At 38.0% G+C, this 24,414-nt stretch overlaps 1 protein-coding gene across 1 annotated transcript; it reads left to right on the top strand.

Moving 5' to 3' along the window:
* Window positions 1–1,511: 1,511 nt before the first annotated feature.
* Window positions 1,512–15,259, top strand: cenpw (centromere protein W). Its single transcript, XM_017487648.3, has 3 exons — window positions 1,512–1,810; window positions 11,006–11,119; window positions 14,761–15,259. Exons 1-3 carry the CDS (start codon window positions 1,724–1,726, stop codon window positions 14,785–14,787), a joined length of 228 nt encoding a protein of 75 aa, XP_017343137.1. The 5' UTR covers window positions 1,512–1,723; the 3' UTR covers window positions 14,788–15,259.
* Window positions 15,260–24,414: the final 9,155 nt, after the last annotated feature.

Raw genomic sequence — 24,414 nt, 5'->3', positions numbered from 1 at the left:
CCTAATGCACTGCTGTAGTAAAGGATATAACATTGAACATCTTGGCTATAGCCTAGCTGCCACATAACACAATTACTAAGGAATTATGCAGGCCTGCAGCAAACTTCTACCTGTTTCATGCCAATTTACAAAAGCCTGCAGTCATTTGCTATATTAGTAGATGTCAAATGACGTATTGAGATTAAGAATTCGTTTTTAAAGAAAGAAATATACTATGGAATTGTGTTTTTTAAAAGCGTTTCATTAGTGTGGATCACAAAATAGACAAATATCAACCTGTCAATCTCCTACAACAAGAAAGTTGGTATCAAAAAACCTGAGATACTAATACTACATGAAAAACGCAGTGGAACACCAGACAAAGTCGTGTATACAAGTGGGGAAGTTTACAGTTGTGACATATAACCTATGACATATTAGTGATGGGAAGGTCGGATCATTTTAATGACTCTGATCTTTGAATCTCATTCAGCAAAATGAACAAATAATTTTTCAAGTCATTTCGTTCATTTCAGCAGAATATAATTAAAATGTTACATGTTAAATTCCCCAACACATCTAGTACTTATGCAAACGTTGATCACTTTTGGAATTAAAAAAATAAACTATAGGCTAACGCAACCAAGGCCGAATTATGAGAAACAGAAATTATTAATTAAATGCTTAGCCGGGTCTTAAGGCTATGCAGTGTGTTAGTACGCAGTCTGTTCCATTTCCGGCATTGCATGGTGCATTGCCTATGCGACATTCACTGGAGGAACGAAAACAAAAAGAACCCGTTGACTGGAGAGATGAACTAATCATTTCTGTTTCCTGTACAGAACCTATGGGGATGTTGCAGCGCGTGCGCGGTAAAAAATGAACGAATCACTCTCTGAGACAACTCCTTGTTCCAGAATCATATTAAAGATTCGTTCAAAATAAACGAATCCTTCATGGACGACACATCACTACAACATATGACCTTTCATCTGTCCGGCCCGTGTTCTGACAACTTATCCTACATATCGAGAATAATTTATTTAAAACTTCACTTTGCACGCACATAAAGGAATACTTCTTCCTAAATGTTAATGCTGAAGGCAGTCCATCAAATATGCCACCTACCTGTACAGTTTAACACTGGAGGCATTTTCTGATAAGGTAACAAAAAGTAGAAAAATAACACAAAATACCTGCGATATTGTTTTACGAAAATCCTGTAAATGCAGTAGGACAAAAACAGAACACGGGTTATTTTTTTTATTTTATTTCTCATTATTTTTGTTAATCATAATTGTTTCTGAATACCTGTCATAATTAACGAGTCATAAATAATTATCTTATAGTACGTGTGCGCAAACCGTAAACTACAAGAAGCACAAACATTTATATTGGTTTGCAATCTGTCAAAGTAAATGCAGATGACGTCATCCGGACCGTTTCCCGTTTTGTGGGCGTATCTACCGACAAGCAGCCGAATGCACCGTTATTTTGACTCTGAAACTGGCTGTATCTAATATGCTTCCTTGCTCCCTTTATATGTGTACTTACAGAGACAGTAAACTACTATTTTTAACGCCATATAAAGTGAGCTATATATCCGTTCAGAGGCGTTTGGGATTTGTCCATTGGTCACGCGTCATCATTATGCGACGGGAGTAAAGCGCGCGCCCGGTTTAAAACGGCGATAGTTGTTGGTTTTTACTTTTGTGTATTTGAGCGTAAACTTATAAAGTCAGCCATGTTGAAGAAAGCACCGAGAACAGTCTTAAAATCTCACATGAAAAAGAAATCGGACATACGCATTGGAAAAAACGCAGACTTGATGGTAAGTTTTGTTCGGCGTCGAACAACTGTCAGCTAGCGATAGTTAGCCAAAAAGCGATTAAACTTGTTTACGTGTACGCAGTGAGTTTCATGGCTGTTCACAGGTGAATTATTTCATATATTTAAATTAATATTAAACTCGCGTTGCATGGTATTACACGGATAAACCATTTAAATACAAACTCAGTTTTGTTTAGTTTTCTTACTGGGAGTGAACCAGTAACCTGGCTGTGTTTTATCCAATGTAAAGAAAGATATCCGTGGTACAGTAAATTCAGGATAGCTGGTCTATAACTCCGTGCTGCAATAACATCCATATACCTGTGAGAGCGCGTTTTATTAAGTCAGCTTTGTGAATAGGTTTTAAGTGGCTCAAAATGGGGCGGCTGTGGCTCAGGTGGTAGAGCGGGTTGTCCACTAATGGTTGGTGGTTCGATTCCCGGCCAGGGTGACATGTCGAAGTGTCCTTGGGCAAGACACTGTACCCCAAGTTGCATGGCAGCTCCTGCTACCATTGGTGTGTGTGTGTGTGTGTGTGTGTGTGTGTGTGTGTGTGAATGAGACACAGTGTAAAGCGCTTTGGATAAAAGCGCTATATAAGTGCGCCATTTACCAAAATAACCAGGTCAAGATGCAAGAGTTTATAGTCATATGTTCAAGAAACAATCTGTTGCACAGTACAATGATATTCTTACTCTGCGAATCCTCCCAGAAACACCTTTATACTTTAAACAGGATAATGACTGGTAGATTAATATATGCGAATTATACCATCAGTAGCCATACAAAGCCATACAGAAACTCCTTATTTAGACAGAACCTGATTTTTTCACATGATTGCTGGACCAAATAAGGACCAAGCACAGAACTATACATGTAGTGTCAACTTCAAGGATTAGGATACCAAGCAGTGAAACATAACCACATGTATAACTTCAAAACATGAACACTGAGAGGATTGAAACCAAGCCACACTGATGAGTAATTTGTGGAATTTTTTGCAAGTCTGTGTATTGCCTGTCAATCATTTCTATGTGACACCAACTTTGAAAGGCTGATTATAATACAGATTCCACCAACAGCCATACAAATACAGGTGTCTTATCTAATTACTTGATTTTTACTTGATTGTAAACAACTTTTACCAAGATTCTTGATATTCGGCTTGATATTTGTTTATGGAGCTTTATCTCGTTCCCAGTATGTCCAGTGTTACGTGTCCAAGCACTGAAACCTAAATACATACACTCCCCTTTGACAATATTGGTACGCCAAGGCCAATTCTATTCTCTTTTTTTTTTTTGATATACACTAAATGTTCTAGATCAAAAGATGACTGAAATGAAAGATCAGAATTTCAGCTTTCATTTCCTGATATTTACATCTAGATGTGTTAAACAACTTAGAACATTAAAAAATCAAAAATATTGGAAGATGTGACTGACGGGGGTTTCTTGCTGGCCAGGTGTGTCCTGTTAAATTGGTTGTTTAAACAATTAATAGCTCTGGGTTTGAGCCCTGGGTTTCACCTATGAAGACTGCATTTAAACCAGTACACAGACCAGAGAGCCGTCTATGGGAGAAAAGCAAGCTATTTTGAAGCTGAGAAAAGGGAAAATCTATCAGAGCCATTGCACAAGCATTGGGCGTAGCCAATACAACATTTTGGACTGTCCTGAAAAAGTAAGAAACCTCTGTTGTACTAACAATCAGACATAGAACAGGTCAGCCAAGGAAAACAACAGCTGATGACAAACAGTTGATGACATCACCAACAACCTCCACAGGGCAAGGGTGAAGGTATCACAGTTCACCATTTGAAGAACACTTCGAGGTCAGAAATATAGAAACCATACCACAAGATGCAAACCACTCATGAGCTGTAAGAATCTGAAAGCCTGTTTCCACTTTGCAAAGAAACACAGAGATAAGCCACAAAAGTTCTGGAACTAAGATTAACCTCTACCAAAGTGATGGAAAGGCCAAAGTGTGGAAAAAGAAAGCATCTCCTTATGATCCAAAACATAGAAGCTGATTGGTGAAACATGGTGGAGGTTGTGTTATGGCTTGGGCTTGTATGGCTGCTTCTGGAACAGACTCACTACTCTTTATTGATGTAACTCAGGATGGTAACTGCAGAATGAATTCAGAAGTCTACAGAAACAATCTGTCTTCAAGAAATGTTGATATTGATGCAGTTATTGCAGGTGAGGAACATGTAACCACATATTAAGTATTACTTTAAGACTCTGTTCCAATACTTTTGCTTACCAAAAAATTGGGTGGTCTGCCACCAAAGAGGTCTTGTTCTAAGTTGTTTAACACATATAAATGTAAATATCAGGAAATGAAGCTGAAATTATGATCTATGGTCTCATATTCAGCTTTTGATCTCAAACCCAAACGTCTTCAGTGTATAGCAAAAACAACATAATTGGCCTATTTTGGGGAAAAAAAAAGGGTTTATTTATTTGGTGTACACCCAGTGCGGGCTGAGTGTTTATCTATATATTGATCTCTCTCTCACTCTCTTTCTCATATAAGATGTGTCAAAAGAAAAAGTTAGATAGGTCCACAACAAACATGGCAGGTGTGAAGGGCATCCTAAATCAACATACTGATGTAAAGAAAGTCAAGTAATCCCATACACTTTTGTTATACAAAACTAAATGAATGTGACCTCTCAGAACGAACGCATCAAGTTTCTCATGTATTGATATTAACAGTGGCATCAAGCTTAAAAGCAGGAGAGCTACAGAGGTGAAGTAAAGATAAATGCTACTATAAGCACTACTTGACTATTGATATCTAGTTATAAATAGAAGTAATTGTTACATTTCTCAGAGCCCTCTTGGCAGTCACATGTTTTCAGGTGAAAGTCTGTTGTGTTTTAGTGTATGTGTTGCTTAGGAAGTGGTCAGTTTAAAAGTTATGTAATTATTTCAGATTTGTTTTAACATCAGATCTGTACTGGGTGTACTACATATCATAAAATCAGCATGTGCAGGCCATTTTATGGTAATGTAGTGCAAGCGGTATAGATTAGAGATTAAAACAAATCAGTAATAGTGATTAAAATCAAAAAGAGTTAAGTTAAATATAGCTGTGGTATTTACTAGGAAAGTGCTGTACAATGTTGTTTCCTTAAGAGAAAAAAGTGTGTGTGAGTGTGTGCACACTGTCCATGCACTAATGGCTCCTAATTAAAAAGCTATTGCAGCTGGTCATGCTTTATTGAGACTGGAGGTGGGGACCCTCCTAAGATGTAAAAACCTGCCTGAAAGGAGCACTGCTTTACAGGGGTCTAATCCAGCCTTTAAACTCAAAGGATGAGGGGAAAATTAATAAAAGACTCCTTTTTTTCCCACATACTATGAATGAATATCTGGCTTGGTCTGGTTTTCTGTTCTTTTAATGGCTTTCGTAATAAGACCATTGCCTTCTACACTGATATGAATAGATCTAACTGATGTGATCGTGCATGAAGGCCATACCATGAGTGTGAGCTGGTTTTCTGGGTCCGGCGGGGCAATATGACAAGATAATAACCATATCGTGATAAATTATTGTCATTTGAAAGTTATTGTGATGTCTGAGTCATATTGCCTGGAGTATAGGTGTGTGTGTATGTGTATAATATATACTATATATATATATATATATATATATATATATATATATATATATATATATATATATATATATATATATATATTACTTAGCATTAAAGATGAAGACAAATGATAGAAAATGTTTTGTGCAGGTGGTTTTGAGATGTTTTGGAACTGTGGCACTTAATTATAATTAAAGTTGTAAAAATATTTAGGTAAAATGCCATGCATGCAATAGAGACATCCAACCATGAACTATTAAGGCAATCCTGTAGTAAGATTCATTCGTGAGCCAAATGATTCATGGTAAGGATGTTCCAACAAGTGCGGTTTCTAGCTTTTTGCGCCACGCTGTGAACTTGGCTTTCCATTTACATTGCTCAAGGTTATAAGTGTATGTTAAGGTTGTGGCAGTGGTTAACATCATCCTTTGTTCTCACGTTGAACTGAGATGGACTCTGGAGCATTTGATGGTTGGTTGAACTTGAAAATAATCAGGTTCATCCTTCTGGGAAGCTGTGAAAGAGTGTGTTTCTTTTCTACATTTCCCAGTGAAACAGAGAAAGTTCATTAATAAAGCTTACACTCATTAAGCACTTTATTAGGAACACTATATTAATACTGGGTAGGGCCTCCCTTTGCTCTCAAAACAGCCTCAATTCTTGATGGCATAGATTCCACAAAATGTTGGAAACATTCTTTTGAGATTTTGGTCCATGTTGACATCACACAATTCTTACAGATTTTTCAGGTGCGCTTTCATGCGGCGAATCTCGTATTCAACTGCATCCCCAAGGTATTCTATTGGATTCAGATCCCGTGACTGGGAAGGCCTCTGATGAACACTGAACTCATGTTTATGAAACCAGTTTGAGAAATCGAGATTCATCAGACCAGGCTACGTTTTTCCAGTCTTCAGCTGTCCAGTTAGGGTCAGTCTGTGCCCTCTGCAGCCTCAGCTTTCTGTTCTTGGCTGAGAGAAGTGGAACCAGATGTGGTCTTCTGCTGTTGTAGCCCATCTGCCTCGAGGTTTTACATGTTCTGAGATGCTTTTCTGCCCACCACAATTGTACGGAGGGGTTATCTGAGTTACTGTAGCCTTTCTGTCAGCTCGAACCTTTCTGGCCATTCTCTGTTGAGCTCTCTCATCAACAAGGCGTTTCTGTCCACAGAACTGCTGCTTATTGGATGTTATTTCTTTATTGCACCATTCTGAGTAAACCCTAGAGATTGGTGTGTGTGTGTGTGTGTGTGTGTGTGTGTGTGTGTGTGTGTGTGTGTGTGTGTGTGTGTGTGTGTGTGTGTGTGTGTGTGTGTGTGTGTGTGTGTGTGTGTGTGTGTGTGTGTGTGTGTGTGTGTGTGTGTGTGTGTGTGTGTGTGTGTGTGTGTGTGTGTGTGTGTGTGTGTGTGTGTGTGTGTGTGTGTGTGTGTGTGTGTGTGTGTGTGTGTGTGTGTGTGTGTGTGTGTGTGTGTGTGTGTAAATCCCAGGGGACACATTTCTCACAAGTTAATGAACATTTTTTTTCTAGTTGTATGTTTTGTTTAATATAATTGTACTAGAGTTAGTGTTAAATATTGTTGCAATCTTACTAATGTTTAGGGCTTTCGTATTCATGTAAGTGACAGCTTGTTTTAACAGAGCACTGTTGGGTTCTTTCATGAAAACAGCTCTATTTTTTTTATGGAAAAAAATAGATCGATAAAAATTTTCTGATTCATTCAGCAGTACTAATGAATGAATGTAATGTATTTAAAGTTGTTCCATTCCTTTAATCATTCTCATTTTTTCCCTTATATATATATATAAAATCCATAACAATCTTGAGGGACCATTACTCTTCTAATCTCTAGCTCTGTTGCTCACACATTTTTCGGCACCCTTTCCTCTCTGAAGTTTCCACATTTTTTGTGTGTGTTTGTGTGAGGCGGTGAAGAAAGTGGCCTTGGCTTTAATCAGTTAGGTTGAGTCGTTATGTTTTGGCAAAGCATTTGGCACAGTGCAAGTCTGAGCTTCTCAGCTTTCATTCTCCCAACAACATTTCTTAAGAGCAGCTGTTGGAAAAATGTTCAGACGCCCCAAAGATGACCTACAATTATGAAAATGAGGTATTAATAGATTTAAATTGCATCCAAATGGTCATCATGTACATGCACAATGAAATCATTAGCTGTGTTTGGAAAATTTTCTGTATGTGGTTAAGACACCAGACACTTACTTCATATATACATTTATGTGTGTGCACACATGACTGAGAGAAAGAACAGAAGAGAAGATGTGGTAAGAAGAACAGAAGATGGTACATAGGACTTTCCTTACTGCATTGCCTTGTGTCACAAGAGGCAAAAGTATGTGTGACTGGCTTGAATTAGTGAGTTACTGTGTGTGGGCTTACATTGTGGCAAGTGTGACTAGCTATACTCTATATATTTTTAGTGAAATAGTTTCTTTCCTTGAATTTTTTTTCTTAGCTGCACTCTCCCTAGTTAAGCGTTTCATTTCGTTGAGATTATGATGTATTTATGCATGCACACATCCCCTCTGTGCTTTTGCATCACTGGAGCCATTTATCAAATACATAGGCATTAGAATTGGTTGGAAATAGAATCTTCATTATGAATTGAACAAATCTGCTCATGCTGACTGAGAAATAATTCATTTTCCCCGAAGAGTAAAATTGCAAATGTCTTTATGCTATGTGCTACAGTACAGTTTGAAAAAATATCCTTAATTACCTTTAAATGTGCTTTCCTATTATTTTATGCTGTCTTAATATAGACAGTCTTATTTAACTTAGAAAAAAATGTATGGTTTGAGTTGTCAAAGTGATTAATGTAAAATGTATCTGAACTAGTGAGATCTTTTATTGGCAGTAACCTCAGCCAAAATGCTTTCTGTAGCTGCTGATCAGGGATGTACTGTGCACAAACTTTCATATATATATTTTTGGTATTTCTTGCTCATTAGGCTTGCTTCAGATCTTGACACAGGATTTCAGTGGAATTAAGCCATGTTTCAGGCTGAGCCACTCCACAGTGATACTGTGTACACACAAACACTGGGGTGCATTGATAAGGTACTTGATTCAGAGCCATGGAGGTAAAATCATGCTTCTCAGGATCTGTAGTGATGACTCCCACCCCCTTTAGTTTTTATGTTTATTTTTTTTGGTAGTGGTTGACCAAGTGAAAACTTGGGTTAAATAATGTTTTGACTACATGGCAGGAGGAAAAGTGAAGGTCCACTATCCATCCACTGATCCCCTGTTCTTGATGGACGTACCACACAGTGCTGTGAAAAGGTATTTGCCCCATTGTGATTTTTTTTTTTTTTCTTTTCTGTTTTTGTGTACATCTCATACCAAATAGTTTTAGATCTTGAAATGAGATACAACATAAAACAGGCAACCTGAGCAAACACACAATACAGTTTTTATTTTTTATTGAAGCAAAAAAAAAAAATTATCCAACACCTATCATCAATGTGAAAAACTAACTGCCCCCTTAAACTTAAAATCTGGTTGTGCCATGTATAACTGTAGCCAAACACTTCTGATAACTGGAGATCAGTCTTTCACTTACTTGTAGGACTAGGACTTACTCTTATGCTTTGGATCATTGTCTTGCTGCATAATCCAGTTGCGCTTGAGTTTCAACTTATGGACTGAAGACCGGATATTCTTCTTTAGGATTTTCTGGTAGACAGCAGAATTCATGTTTCACTCAATTATTGTAAGTTGCCCAGGCCATAAACAGCAAAGCATCCTCACACGGTCACACTTCCACCACCATGCTTGACCGTGGGTATGATGTTCTTTTTGTGGAAATTAGTGTTTGGTTTATGCCAGATGTAACGGGACCCCTTGTCTTCCAAACAGTTCCACTTTCGACTCCTCAGTCCACAGAACATACTCCCAAAAGATTTGAGGATTATTAATGTGTGTTTTGGCAAAATTCAGAAGAGCATTAATGTTCTTCTGGGTTAGCAGTGGTTTTCACCTTGCCACACTTCCATGGATGCCATTTTTACCCAGTGTCTTTGTGATAGGGGAGTTATGAACAGTGACATTGGATCTTTTGTGACTTGCTGGATGAGTAGTTGCTGCGCTCTTGGGGGAATTTTGGAAGGTCGTCCACTTCTGGGCTCCCGCTGTGCTTATTTGGAGTCCCAGAGCCTTTGAAATAGCTTTGTAACCCTTCCCAGTATGATGTATTTCAATCACCTTCTTCCTCATAATTTCTGGAATTTCTTTCAGGTTTGGCATAGTGTGTTACTGGGTAAGAACTTTTAACCAACTTCATCCTGCTGAAAAAGTTCTATTTAAGTAATGATTTAACTGAACAGGTCTGGCAGTAATCAGGCCTGTTTCCATCTAGTCTAGCTGAACCTCATTATGTTCAGTAAATTCAGTTTCATAGATTTGGGCAATTGGTAACTATGGGGGCAAATACATTTTCACACAGGCCCAGCTGGTATTGGATAACTTTTTTGCTTCAATAGATATCATCATTTAAAAACTGTATTGTGTTTACTCGGGTTGCCTTTGTTTTTATTTTAGATTTTGTTTTCATTTGTGAAACAATTTATTGTGACATATACGCAAAAACAGAAGAAATCAGGATGGAGACAAATACGTTTTCACAGCACTGTACACTATATGGCTGAAAGATTGTGGACAGTTGATCATAACATTCATATATGCTTTCTGAACATTTCATGCCAAATTTAGTTCACCTTTGTTTTTATATTAACCTCCACTCTTCTGGCAAGGCTTTCCAATAGCTTTTGGAGTGTGGCTGTGGTGATTCGCCCATTCAGCGACAAGAAGTAATTTTGGGCACTGATTTTGAATGAAGAAGCCCGAGGCACAGTCAACGTTCCAGTTCATCCCAAAGGTGTTCGGTGGGGATGAGGTCAGGGCTTGGTGCAGAACACTCAAGTTCTTCTACTCCAACCTTGGCACACCCTGTGCTCATGGAGCTCACTTTGTACAAAGGTTTCACTGTCATGTTGAAACAGGTTTGGGCCTCTTAGTTCCAGTGAAGGGAAATTGTAATGCTCCAGCCTACAAAGACATTCTAGATAATTTAGGTGCTTCCAGCTTTGTGGCAACAGTTTGGGGAAGAATCAGGTGTGGGTGTGATGGTCAGGTGTCCACAAAACTTATAGTATATCTGTTAAGCTGAGATGGGATTATAGGACTCCACCCAGTGCTACATTAAACTAGCTCATATAATCCATTTCTCTTGTTTGTATTTGCAACTACAGACGTTTTCTTAAAAATGCTTGCATGACCAAAGTATGAAAAAAGATGTGATTTATAAGAAGAGATGGAAAACAATGCAATAGCCCACACTGTGTTTTTTGGCCACTATTAGTTTAGAGTAATCTTTTATTGTTTCTATGTGATTTACAACAATTTGAAGATGAATTTCAATGTGTAACTCCTTTGGTGCGATAAAATAAAATATCCATTGAAGTTATTGCCATTTATCATGCATAAGCTGTTTTTGGATGACTCCTGCATAAAATGTTATCATATTGTCAGAGATGAGTAATTGTTGGGTTGTTTGTCTTGCGTAATCAGGTCCAGCTGAATCTGCTGCTTGTCTTACATCGACTGGCAGAAGAGTCCAGAATCAAGGCCTTTGAGGAGAAAACCGCTACTATCAAAGTCCACCACGTTAAAGCTGTTGCAAAGGTATCCAGTCTGGTCTTGTTAATAGTTCTATTCCAGACTGAAATATGTGCAACTAAATGTAGGAAAAGCCTCATTATTTCTGATCCTGTAATATATCACATCATATATTCAAGTCTCTGCTCCAGTCCTATAGATTCAGTGTTTATTGCTTTTGTTCCTTTGCTAATGATCTATAATTGATTGATTGTTTTCATTCTTTTTTTGATAGTATGTAAGCGTTTCCAAAATTGTTTAACTTCTGCTGCTTGGCAGTGCAATATAGGGGAAACAAGCGTTCCCTCAGTCCAGTGATTATTTAAGAATGTGTTGCGTTGAGTAGGTGTTAGGCCTTAAAAGCACTGAGGATTCCTCTGATCAGCTGGATTAAGTTTCACATGCATAATAATTCAATCAGGCTGCATTGCTAACAGATGTCACCCAGGACTGTTTCACTGGTCTGTACAGAGGTCTGTATAGGACCGTTTCCCACAAATCCCACTCTCCTCCACTTGCAAAGTTCTGACCAATCCTACCCACTCCTACAGTTTTTTTTTTGTTTTGTTTTGTTTTTTTCTTTTCTTTTCTTTCTTTCTTCTTCTTCTTCTGATACACACCTATTATGTATTACTCCAGTCATTATAGTCAGTACTGAATGGTAAGGACCTGCCTGGCTTGAGGAGAGCCCAATCTTTTTTTCCTAGTGGTAAAGGGAGTGGTAGCTCAGCAGCTAAAACATTGGACTTTTCCACCCGCAATGTGAAATTACAATCTATAAAAATAAAAAACAAAGACATTGTAGGGAAATAAAAAAAGTTACAGTAACCCAGTTGCATACAGTAAAAGCAAAGAGCTCTCCCAAGACCTGCGCAACCTTGTTGCTGCAAAACATATTGATGGAATCAGATACAGGCGTATTTCAAAATTTCTGAGTCTCCCAGTAAGCACCATTGGGGCCATTATCCGCAAGTGGAAGCAACATCACTCCGTCATCAACCAGCCACGCACAGGAGCTCGCAAGATTTCTGACCAGGGAGACAGAAGTGTAGTCCAAGAGCCAAGGACCACTCAGGAAGAGCTCCAGAAGCACTTTGAGGCAGCAGGTACCATCGTTACAGAGAAAACAATAGCCAATGCACTCCACTGCTCAGACTCACCCTACAAGACTCCATTACTAAAGAAAAGGCATGTTGAAGCTCGTTTAAAGTTTGCTACAACTCATTTGGACAAGCCTATGAAATACTGGGAGAGTGTAGTCTGGAGAGACGAGAGCACAATTGAACTTTTCGGCTGTCATACTACACACCATGTTTGGAGAAGAAATGGCACTGCACATCACCTTAAAACACTATACCAACAGTGAAGTTTGGAGGTGGAAGCATCATGGTGTGATGCTGTTTTTCATTGCATGGTTCTGACAGACTTCATATAATTGAACGAACAATGAATGGAGCCCTTTACTGGGAGATTCTTGAGAAGAATCTGCTGCCATCCACCAGGATGATGATGAGACGTGGGTGGACCTTCCAGCAGGACAACGATCCAGGGCATTCAGCAAAGGAAAATCTCAGTTGGTGTCAGAGAAAAAAATTAAGGCATTAGAATGGCCCAGTCAATCACCTGACTTGAATCCAATTGAACAAGATTTAAAGACAATATCTTTAGAAGAATGGGCCAAAATCACACCTGAATACTGCGGCCCATTAATTTCTTCATACAGGAAGCATCTTGAAGCTGTCATTACAAACAAAGGCTTCTCTGCTAAGTGTTAAATAAATTTCAGTTAACGTGTTCAAAACTTTTTTTCCTGTATCATTCTGCTTTATTACACATAACTTCATTTATGGACTTTAATGTTATGTATTCTTTATATTTCTGGATTTCTTGAGTTAATACTGATGTCTGGTGACAATTTAAATAGCCTCATTGGAAATATATTTACTAAAAAAAAAAATGTTGACAATACTTATTTCCCCACTGTAAGTGTGCACACCCTTTTATAACTGGGGATGTGGCTATGTGCAGAACGAACCAGTCACATTCAATCTCATGTTCAAAAGTAATTATCATACAGCTGTCATCAATGAAATTATTCTGACTAACCCCAAATAAACACCAGCTGTTTCTCTGGGATTTTCTTGACATCTTGGGTTTATCTGACTGCTGAATGATCTGCAAAGAGCTGACAGAGCCTGTACAAGGTCTCACTGTCGAAAGGTATTGCTCAGTAAAGGAGTATAAAAGAATTTCCGAAACATTAAATGTACCATGGAACACTGTGAAGGCCTTCATCAACAAATTGAGAAAATGGGGCCGTACGTTGAAATTTCCAACAAGAAGATATCCCTCCAACGTTACAAAAGGAGAAGACAAAACTTATTAATGAGGCTGCCATGAGACATATGGCAGCATTAAAGGAGCTGCAGGAATATCTAACAAGTACTGCTTACTCTCTGTATGTGACATCAATCTGTTCTATTCTTCACATGTCTGGACCATAGCGTAGGGTGACTAGACAGAAGCACTGTCTCACAAAAACATCCAAGCCTAACTAAATCATTCCAAACCATGTGGCAAAATGTGTTATCGTCCGATGAGCCAAATTCCAAAAGGTATGTTTGGGTCAAAAAGATGTACATCACTAAAAGAACACTATCCCCACAGTGAAACATGGTGGTGGCATCATCATGTATTGAGGCTGCTTTTCTTCAACTAGAAATGCTGCTTTTATCAAGGTGGAGAGAATCATGAATAGCTACAAATACCAGTTGATTTTAATATGAAACATTCAGGTGTCTGCTAGTAAGCTATCTGCAGTGACTCAACGCATACGTCCAAAACGTCCAAATCAACAAAGGAATGGCTTAACCAAAAAAGATCAAAGTTTTTGAAGGACCTAATCATAGCCAAGACCTGAATCCAGCTGAAAATCTCTGCAGTTACCTGAAGCAGGCTGTGCACAGGAGATGCCCTCACAATTTGACGGATCTGGAATGTTTTTGCAGGAAAGAGTGGGGATAATATTGCCAAGTCTGATAGACTCTTCCCCAGAAAGATTGAGTAGTGTAATAAAATAAAATCAAAAGGTGCTTCAACAAAGTAGTTTTAGGGGTGTGCAAACTTATGCAACTAGGTTATTGTAAGGTTTTTTTGTTTCTTTTTTCCTCTAAAACTCTTTCTGATTGATTTTCAGGATTTATATAATTTGAAATTTCACATTAAAGGTGGGAAAAGATCTGACATGATTTAGCTTAGTTTCATTTTTTACTTCACAAAAACCTGCCATGTAGATTTTGTAAGTCAGCATGATACATTTATATTTTCTGATGTAGAAAAGCTTATTTGATTTGCATGTAATTCAATGCAGAGTTGAGTGCTATCCATGCATGAGCTGGAGCTGTGTGAAGAATGGTCTGCTTGCTGTGCTAAAGAGCGGACTCATTATGACCTGTCACAACCAAATATGTTAGAAATTACATGTCGTGGGTAGTTTTCTCATGTCACACAGATGTAAGAAATTGAAAATAACAGCACAAATCTGAACAAATGAGAAGAAAGGAAATGAGAAGCATGACTGGAAGACTGGTTTGTGACAGAGATGAGGAATGAGCTGTTAGATTTTGTTATGCTCTTATGCCTCTTCTGTTTTTCTGTTTGCCTTCCAGAAATTGTTGAAGAGTACGCGTGGATGAGGTGGAACACATTGCTTCTTCTGTGAGCCTGAAGCTGCACAGAGCCCATAGTCTGAGAGAGCACAGGTATCCAGTGCACTCCAGACTCATCCTCTCACTGGGGCCAGGATACACGAGTCATGAGTCAACATAAGCTTACCATTTGCTCATCTTTACCTTAGGTCCTTTTTTTGTCTTTGACTTTTTTTTTTAGTGTGTAGTCCTAAAATGTGCAACCTGCAAGATAGTGTGCAAACACTCCCTCTCAGATTAATTCTCTGTGGAGTTCTGTTCACTTTTCTTCTCCATTGCTGTTGACCTTTTGCTTTCGAGTGGTGTTGGGAAATAGCTGTGTATAAACTTTTAGTCCGTGACTGATGGTATCAGGGCTGAATATCCGTAGCCACAAATGTTTTCCTCCTGTATTTTGGATTTTTTTTGTTCTTAATGTGTTAATAAACAATATGTGCCACTTAACTTGGGCATAATGTTACCCTGGCACTTCCTCAGTCTCTTCCTCCCTTTTGCATTATGTGCATATGAATAATAATTAAAAAAAAAAAAACTCTGGCCGATTTCCACATACAACAGTAGAAGTATTATCTCAGAGCCAATCCTCAAAGCAAGATTTTAGCAAGAAGACTTTTTTAGCATGAACGGAAATGAAGATGATATCTTTGTTGACACAATATCAACCTTCTAAGACTGTTGCATCCATTTAAACTCTAATTATGCACAGAGCATTACTTGCTTTTCCCTTATGACGGTTAACACAATCTCTTACTGTAAAATATCTCCATTGAGGCCAGGCATTTGGCCGATTGGTGCATGTAGCGCTAATTAACTCTATTCCTGCAGCAGGACATTGCCTCTTGGGTAATTTGGGTGGTTAAAAGAACAAAGGCCTTGACCTCGGACCACAGGAAAGTAAATGTTTGGGTCTCCCTTTGTGTGTGTATGGATGCCAGGGTATCCCACTGATGACCACATGGTCTGGGAGGCACCCAGCCCTAATCCCAATGTCAGAATTAATTGGAGTGTCTTTGCTATGCTTTCAGTGCTTTGCTTACAGAAGAATTGAGCTTTTAAAAAATGTAGGCTTTGATAGCATGTTCTTTTAAAAACTAGGATGTTCTCCAGACCTCCGGCTTCACCTTTCTTATCTTAATCCAGAAAACATCTGAGTCACTTGAACGCTGGAAACAGCCGCTTCTTCACATCAGCTTATTTATCATGTTTCTGCATGTTGTCCGATTGGAGACAGAGGTCATCCTGCGAGGGCTGGTTGACCTCATGACCTGTCCTTCACCTTTCATGACCAGTAGAGGGCGACCATGCCGAAAATACCATGATCTTTGAATTCATTACTGTGAAGCACAAGGTGACTTCAAAGCCAAGCATATGACATTCCTTTATTCTACAAAGTATGTGGAAACTAAATCAGGCATATATTGCACCAAATACTTAATGCAAATAAATGGTTCAAAAAAATAAAAACCTAGCAAGTTCTTACTTAAAGGATCATTCTCACATAAAACTTGCATTAAATATGTTGTATATCTCATTATTTACTGTTCTGCCATTATACATGAAACAAGTCATTGTAAAATTCTGATTCCAAGCAGTCAATATTATAACCAATATTCATGTAGCAGTTCTCCGTACAAACTAATAAAACATTTTATTGCAAGGGACTAGATTTGTCTGTACACAGGTGAGGAAAAAATTGTATATTATTGAATAAAAATGTACACTTTGATAATTTTTTTAAAATTTATTTATTTATTTTAAAGACAATAATCTTATTAGATACCTGCAGTGTCCAGTGTGCTTAAAAGGTGGTGACGTTCACCATACTCCTGAAGTATCTGTAGAATTTTGCAAAGATAATAAACTGATGTATATTAACAGCTGTACAGTCAGCATTTCAGATAGTAAAGCTGTGAACCCATAGTTATTAGGTTATTCACCAAAGAAGATTCTAAAGAAGACTTTAATTCCATCAGTGGTGGAAAGCATAAAAAAACACTGACTGTAGTAAAAGTACGACCACTGTAGTACTAATACTGTCACTATAGTAATAATTCACTTGAGTAAAAGTAGTGACCAAGAAAATTACTCAAGTGTAAGTTAGCCAGTGAAAAACTTCTTCAGAAATGACTTTACATATAACTTTTTTAAGTATTGACACAACAAATTCAAAGTTCCTATTGTTAACAAACCAAGTGGCTTACTTATGTGAACATCACCTTGATTATCAACAGTGTGGAAAGAAAGGGAACATTAGCTGGATAACTAATTTAGTCAAATGCTTTTGGGGTTTCAGTAGCTTGCTAGCTTTCTTAGTTAGCTCAATGTTAATTCATCTATGCTTTCAGCTATATGGTTTGCTATCTAGCAAAGATAGCAAACCATACACATTATCCTGAGCATTACCTATAGGCTGCAGCAGTGCTTAGATAGATTTAACACAACAGACAATTGCTCCCAAAAATCAAACTAATGTCAAGTTTATTATAGAGCTTTCATGCTGTAAAACATCTAAAGATCTGGCTAGCTAGTCTAGCTCACTCAGCTAGCCAATGGCTTACCTGTACATGTTTCCACAGGTTGGATGCTGAGCTGTGTAATGCCGATAGATCTCCACGGGTTTTGGGATGCATAATTTGCAGATCATTATCATGCTGTTTCCTCTGAAGCATTTAAAACTGAAAATGCCTGTTAAGTTGGGCCAGGGTTGCTTCCACACTTCCCAGTATTTCGTCTCGGTCTTCGAAGGAGTCAGTAATGGTACTGTAATTAAATGGCTAACTTGAGAGTTTGGTTTATTATGTTATCATGGGCTTTAAATGTTACTATCTGCAAACATGAATCAAACATTTTTGTTGGTTTCTGTTTTAGGGAGGTAAATGCACTGATAACCTCAGGAAAACGCTGGCTGAGATTTGCTATGGTTAATGTTCAGTTAGGCATCTGATTTACCTAGGGCTATAGCTAGTGTTTGAATCTATTAAGACCCCTCCTCTTTTTGAATCTGTTATGAACCCTCCTCTTTCATTAGGCAGAGCACGGAATTTACATCTGTTCCATTTTGTGAGCTTTTGTTTTCCTGCCATTTTGAGTTTTCCTCTTTTTATTTAACTTTATTTGGTATGTCTTATCAAGGAAAGATAAACTATATGGGCAAAAGTATGTGGACACCTGACCATCACACCCATATGTTGGCCTTCTCCACAAAGTTTTGAAGCACAAAATTGTATGGAATGAAGAATTTCCCTTCACTGGATCTAAGGGGCCCAAACCTGTTCTAACATGACAATGCCCCTGTACAGAAAGTGAGGTCCATAAAGACATGGTTTGCTGAGGTTGGTGTGGAAGAACTCGAGCGGCCTGCACAGAGCCCTGACACTGTGAACACATTTTGGGAATAACTGGAATGCCAACTGTGTGCTAGGCCTAGTCACCTAACATCAGTATCCGACCTCAATAATGCTCTTGTGGCTGAATGGGCACAAGTCCCTACGGCCACATAATCTATTGGAAAGCCTTCCCAGAAGAGCAAAGAAGACAGAGTCCATATTAATGCCCATGGTTTTAGAACGGGATGTTCAACATGCATAGGTGTGATATACTTTGGTCAGGTGTCCACATACTTTTGGCTATATAGTGCATCAAGGTGGAGGAGCCAGCCCAAGCCACCTTATCCACTTCCAGGTTACTAGTGCCAAATTAACTTTTATATATATATATATATATATATATATATATATATATTTATATTTATTTATTTAGATTGATAGATAGATAGATAGATGGATAGATATAGATATATATATAAATTATATGCCTTGTCTCCTTTTACTTTGTAAAAGGACTTGGAAAGATCTGTTAGGGGTGAGATTTAATCAGTTCCCACCCACTCCCCCACCTCGATTTTGTGATGAGGATAATTTCAGCTGTCAGTGGCTATAAGGTAGAGAACTGAAGAGTGGGCACAGAATTGCTACCCCATTTTAATATTTCCCTTCATGTTACTGCTTGACCTGACCTCAGGTTTACATGACTCATACAGACAAATGAGCTAACGGAACTGTTTCTGTCACTTCCATAGGCTCATATCCACTTTGGGGCAGTGACAAATGGCTCCTTGCCTGCTCTGCACTGTAGCTCACAGCTTATGCTAACCTGTCCAAACTCTCCCCTCTGATGATATCACCTTAGAAACAGAAAGTTTGTGCGGTCTCTGGTGAGAGGGAGGATTCCACTTCCACACCTGTGTACAGTGTCACTAAGTTTATGTCATGCCCTGCTGCTCGAGAGCCCTGATTTACACAAGGAAAAAAATTATAGGTCTCATGACTAACTGATGTCATACTGGCAGGAACATAGCAGAATGTTAGCATGCCAGGTGGAAGCCTAGTACAAGCGGTCTCTTGTAGCTTTACTGCCAACAACCCAATTTGCGAAAACAAACATAAAAACATATTAATTGGAAGCTTATCTTATCAGAAATATCTTTACAGTGGAACAGTATATATGATGCATTTGTTGCTCTATAGTGGAGCTGTGCTTTCTTGTCTTTTAGCGCTTTAACTGCTTTTTCTGATGGTTTGTTATATTTACTCTGTTTGATGCTGCGTTTCTGTTCGTGTTTGATCTCTGCTTAAGGCCAGCTCAGAGTCATAACTCTCTTCATCCCTGTAGTCTTGGAGTTCTCTGCTGTCACATGATTTGTATAATGGGTGAATTCTTGATGACATAAAAAGACTCAAAGCTTCAATATGCATTTCATATCAGTTTTCTCCTGGATCTGCACACAGTTTCATTATGTATTTTTTTTTTTCCTAACTGCATGATTGCACGATACACAAATATAAACATGGTTCTTTTTAAGAAAAAAAAAAGTTAAACTGAATAGAGATCTGTTTTCAAAGGTAATGGGATGAAAGTGTATAAACAAACCAAAGATTTGCCATGCTTGATTTCATTACATCGTTGACTTTTGAAAAGACTCTCCATTTGTTTGTTTGTATGGCAGGTACCATCATGCAGGGCAACCGGCCTGGGGAACACTTAACACATGCATATTTACACAGCTGGATATTTACAGATGTTGTTCCAGGTGAAGAACTTTAACATACTGCCTCACCTCACTAGTTAACCCTCAGCACTGGCTGGCTCTCACTGTCTCCCTCCTCCCCTTTCTTCAGTCTTGCATGGCTGGTCTGCTTCTAATCTAGCTTTGGAGGTCTTGATTTGTTTTGCTTGTCCAGAAACCCATATTGCTCCAACGCTGCCCAAGACCAACTCTGAGCAGATTTAATTAGATAACCAAGCAAAAACGCTGAATAACTGAAATTGGACATGGTATTTAGGATATTGTTTTAGTGATACAGTTATAAGATAGAACCTGGGATGCTGGTGCATTGTCATCAGCAGAGTGAAATTGTTTCCAACATGAAGAGCTTGTTTCAAACTTATTCAATGGCTGCAGGCTTTGTAATATTGGCATGAAGCTGATGCAGAATTAGTTTATAGTTAACTTTTAGTATTGTATTGTTGGGTAACTGTGATCTGGTAAATGTGATCTGATGGGACAACATATTTTGTCCAGATATAAACTCAAACTAAATCCGCAAGCCCATTAGGGTACAATGGTAATACATTGAAAAACGCTTATAACATGGTTACTATTTAATCCAGCCATGGTGACTTACAAAATTCTGATATTTAGACAGAGAGTGGAATAACAGCTGTTTACTCTACTTTTACCTATAGCTGGACAGACATGATGTAACCAGAGCTGGTAACTTCCTTGGGCAACATCCTCTAATAATGCAGTTTGTAATATTACCATGATCTGAGCGAATTAGAACAAGCACGATTCAGGTGCATTTGATTACCAGTTATTACAGATCTTCATTAGTTATTGGAGGTCCAGAATGTTTGGGGCCCATCTGTCCCTTTTCCTCTCTTTTCATGTTGTTCATAGCCTGTTTTTAAGGCTGATCGAAGAGATAGGAGAGCAGCCTGGTAAAATCTTAAAAGAGAAATGAATAGGAATTTCTAAGGATGCTGCTGAGATTATTCTGTAGTGAGGTTTGTTTTGGTATTCAAGTCCTTTTAGCTTTTTAAATGAAAAGTGCTGGCATGCTTTGGGTCCACTCGTCTTTTTAGCAGCGAGCGTCAATGCAAATCAAAACAAATTTCTTCTAATTGATCACTTTTATCCTATGATGAAACATTTCTGGTCTCTTCAAGCATGGCAATGTGCCCATCCACAGGGCATGAGGGCTCACTGGATGGTTTAATGAGTATGAAAATAATATAAATCACATTGAATGCTATGATCAGCACCAGATCTCAACCCAGCTGAACACATATGGGAAGTTTTGGGCCAATGTGTTAGACAGCGTTTTCCACCTCCATCATCAAAACACCAACTGAAGGAATATCTTTTAGAAGAATGGTGTTCCAGTAAGTTCCAGAGACTAATAGACTAATCAATGCCAAGTTGCATTGAAGCTGGTGGTTCATGTTGACCTAACATCTCACTAAGGCACATCATCTTTCTTTTCATTTCTAACCTGTATATGTTGTGTTATTTTAGTTATTTATTTAAATAGAGAATAATTGCACCTTTAGTTTCTAATAACTAATCGTCAGTGTTTCACAATCAAATAACATTTTGACTCTTGTCTGAAATAAAGCTATACATAATCTTGGTACAAATAAACAAGGACATATGTGAGAAAATAGTAAATCAAACCTCTTCTCACTAGCAAACTTCAAAGAAAATTTGCTGTAACATAGGATTTTGGTGGGTTTTCTATATGAAAAGAACAAACTAAAAACCTTTACTGTAATCCCTGTAACATGGCCACAATCAGACAAATTCCAGAAGGTGATTTTTTTTTTTTTTTTTTTCCTCTACTAGCCTGATTTTTGTTCAGCCTAGAAGCCAGCAGGTTTGTGTTTTGAGCAGATGGGAGAGAATTGGCCACATTTCCCAAGGGATGAAATTTACTCTGCCATGGAGCCTGGTCCTTGTTTATCTTTGAGCTTTATTGGATGTTGATGTTGGCCCAGTGAGAGAACCTCTTGTTTAAAGGCTATTTTTAAGGGAAGAACAGAGGGGGTAAGTTCTAGGATTTAAGCAAACCATTGCGCTGTCTTACAGAATTTTATACAGAGGTAAACCCTGTAATCCCCTCTGACTTTCTGGGCTATGTTCAAACAATAAACAGCACTGTTGACGTTTAAAGTTGTAGAATCACATAATACCCCGACAACCAAAAATTGCCACAGTTTCAGTTTGTATTTGTAATTGATTTGTCAGTGCCTCAACTGGTAAACAAACTACTGATGGGGTGATTTGTACTGGTTTCTCGTGGGGTTTTCCCAGACAGTGTTGGTAAATAAAGGACAAACTTATTGGCAAGTATTATTATTATTATTATTATTATTATTATTATTGTTATTATTAAATTTTTCTTTAATCTATGCCAACATTTATGTTCTCTCCAAAGTCTGTTCCATAGCATTATGGAATTTTTAAGTAACCATAGAAACAAATGCAAAAAAAAACCCAACATTTTTTTAAAAGCTAAATATTATTTTTGCTATGCTGGGTGTTCAGGGGCCGAATGACATCACACAGCTCATGTAAAACACTACACAAGGAGGGCGAACACCTGAGCGATGTTTATAGATGACTCATGGGAAAACAAACCATATGCCCAATCGGCCTTGACCGAGGCTGGCACATTTTGCTCTGTTCGCTATTTAGCGTAAAGCAACATGGACATGGTGGCCCGCTGCTGGTCTGTCCGCTGGCCAATCCAAGCCTTGATCCTGTGTCCTCATGTTACCATGCGCAAAACTCAGACAGATGACACAGTTGCCACTGCGGTGAGGTGTGACCATAACACACCACCTTGCATCACCTGTTTGGGGTAAAAGCTGTGTCAGGATAATGTGTTTAGACATTGAAGTTACATTCTGCTTAATAGCAGCTTACTGTCAGTTTTCACTTACCCTCATGTCTGTTAAACACCTGGCGTGTCTTCTTTCCTACATATTCCTTGCAGAGAATGATAAAAGACATTGTTGCTTCAGTACAACAATATTAAGAAGCCTCTCTCTGTTTTTGTTTTTTTTGTGTGTGCATAGTAAGGATTGTATACAGGCTGAGCTGCACACAACAAACCATTTTTTTTTTCATTTTGCGCTAGATGTTAAATATTGTCACTTACTATAGATAAAATTTAACATTTTTAAAAGTTGCATTAAATTTAGCCTTTCAGTTATCTCATTCAAAAAACTAATTTATATGTTTTCTTTTAGCCTACATGTGGGTTACAGCATGCATTTATCAATAAACAGTTTAAAATCATTTGTATTTGTATTAAAAATGACAGAATATGTAAAAATTTTGGATTATTTCAACTAGTATGTTATTAATATAATAATACTGTATAAAGGACTAAATAGCTGGTAAAGCAGCAAGTTTTTTAACTTATGTCTTAAATTTCTTTATGTCTAAAATTAAAAATAGCTGCAGTGACTAAATTCAATTTTTAATGACTTAATTAAATTCAGTTAATCAAAATTTGTTGATTTTTAAATAAATCTCCCTGATGTTTTCTCACTTTATTGTGAGTTATTGCTCTTCTGCTAATGTAATGTACATGTGTTTTAATCATTGTTTAATAAGAGATTTGCAAATTATTCAGCCAGATTGCATTTACTGGAAACATCTACACAGTTTTTAAGCTCCACGGCCAAGTGTTGTTCCAAACCCCTATCATTAATTATTCACAAATTTGTTTAACCACACAAATTAAGGCAGAAATTAAAGGCTACAATTCCCTGTCCCTCACCCAAGCTCTTACCATTCATGTAACCATTCATAACTTCTCATAATTAAATATGCAAAAAATCACCCTTAACTGCAAGACCATATTGGACATAGTACTTTAACAATAGACATTGACACAAATCAGCCTTACAGAAATGTAGATTTAGATCCCTAATAAGCAAAGTAAGAGGTGACCAATGAATATAGGGAAAAAAATCCCTGGGTCAGTAAGAGGAAGAAACCTTATGGAACCAGACACAGAAGGGAACCCATTCTCTTCTAGGCGACACTGCATTGTGGGATTATAATTAAGCAATATCGCACAAGCAAGAGTGCAGTTATACTGAATATACTGATCACCACAGGCATGAGGCTGTATGATAACAGGAACAGTCCTCAGAAGGATAGTATCTAGGTGAGATCATCCACTGAAGCAAGGGTGATTTTGGGCATAAACTGTTTTGGGAAGTGCAAATATTTAGGATATCAGTGGGACATCCACAGCATCAGAAATTGAGTAACAAGTGTGGAATTCTCCAAGCAGAAGAGCATAAGGATGAATCAGGCTGGTTTGGAGGTCAAGAAGAGCTGCAGAACTGTGAGGAAAATATGTACTATATGGTCTTGTTGTTGAGCCTGGGACTTCTGCCCATGGTCATATCTCCTTCATTTTTTTTTTTTTTTTTTTTGAGTAATTGATTGGCATTGCAGTGTTCCATGAAGGCCAACCTGCAGAGTTTTAGTTGTTATGCGCAGTATACACCTAGATCATGGCTATTTTATCATTA

The sequence above is a fragment of the Ictalurus punctatus genome, chromosome 1 (genome assembly GCF_001660625.3).
Source record: "Ictalurus punctatus breed USDA103 chromosome 1, Coco_2.0, whole genome shotgun sequence".
In the NCBI taxonomy this organism is placed as follows: domain Eukaryota; kingdom Metazoa; phylum Chordata; class Actinopteri; order Siluriformes; family Ictaluridae; genus Ictalurus; species Ictalurus punctatus.
The sequence above is the reverse complement of the archived record's forward strand: the minus strand, read 5'-3'. Positions and strand labels throughout refer to the sequence as shown.

Excerpts from the sequence above, each read along its gene's own strand:
- cenpw (XM_017487648.3), top strand. The coding sequence starts at position 1,724 with ATGTTGAAGAAAGCACCGAGAACAGTCTTAAAATCTCACATGAAAAAG. Across the intron at positions 1,811-11,005 it reads GAAAAAACGCAGACTTGATG|GTCCAGCTGAATCTGCTGCT; the intron begins GTAAGTTTTGTT and ends TTGCGTAATCAG. Across the intron at positions 11,120-14,760 it reads ACGTTAAAGCTGTTGCAAAG|AAATTGTTGAAGAGTACGCG; the intron begins GTATCCAGTCTG and ends TTTGCCTTCCAG.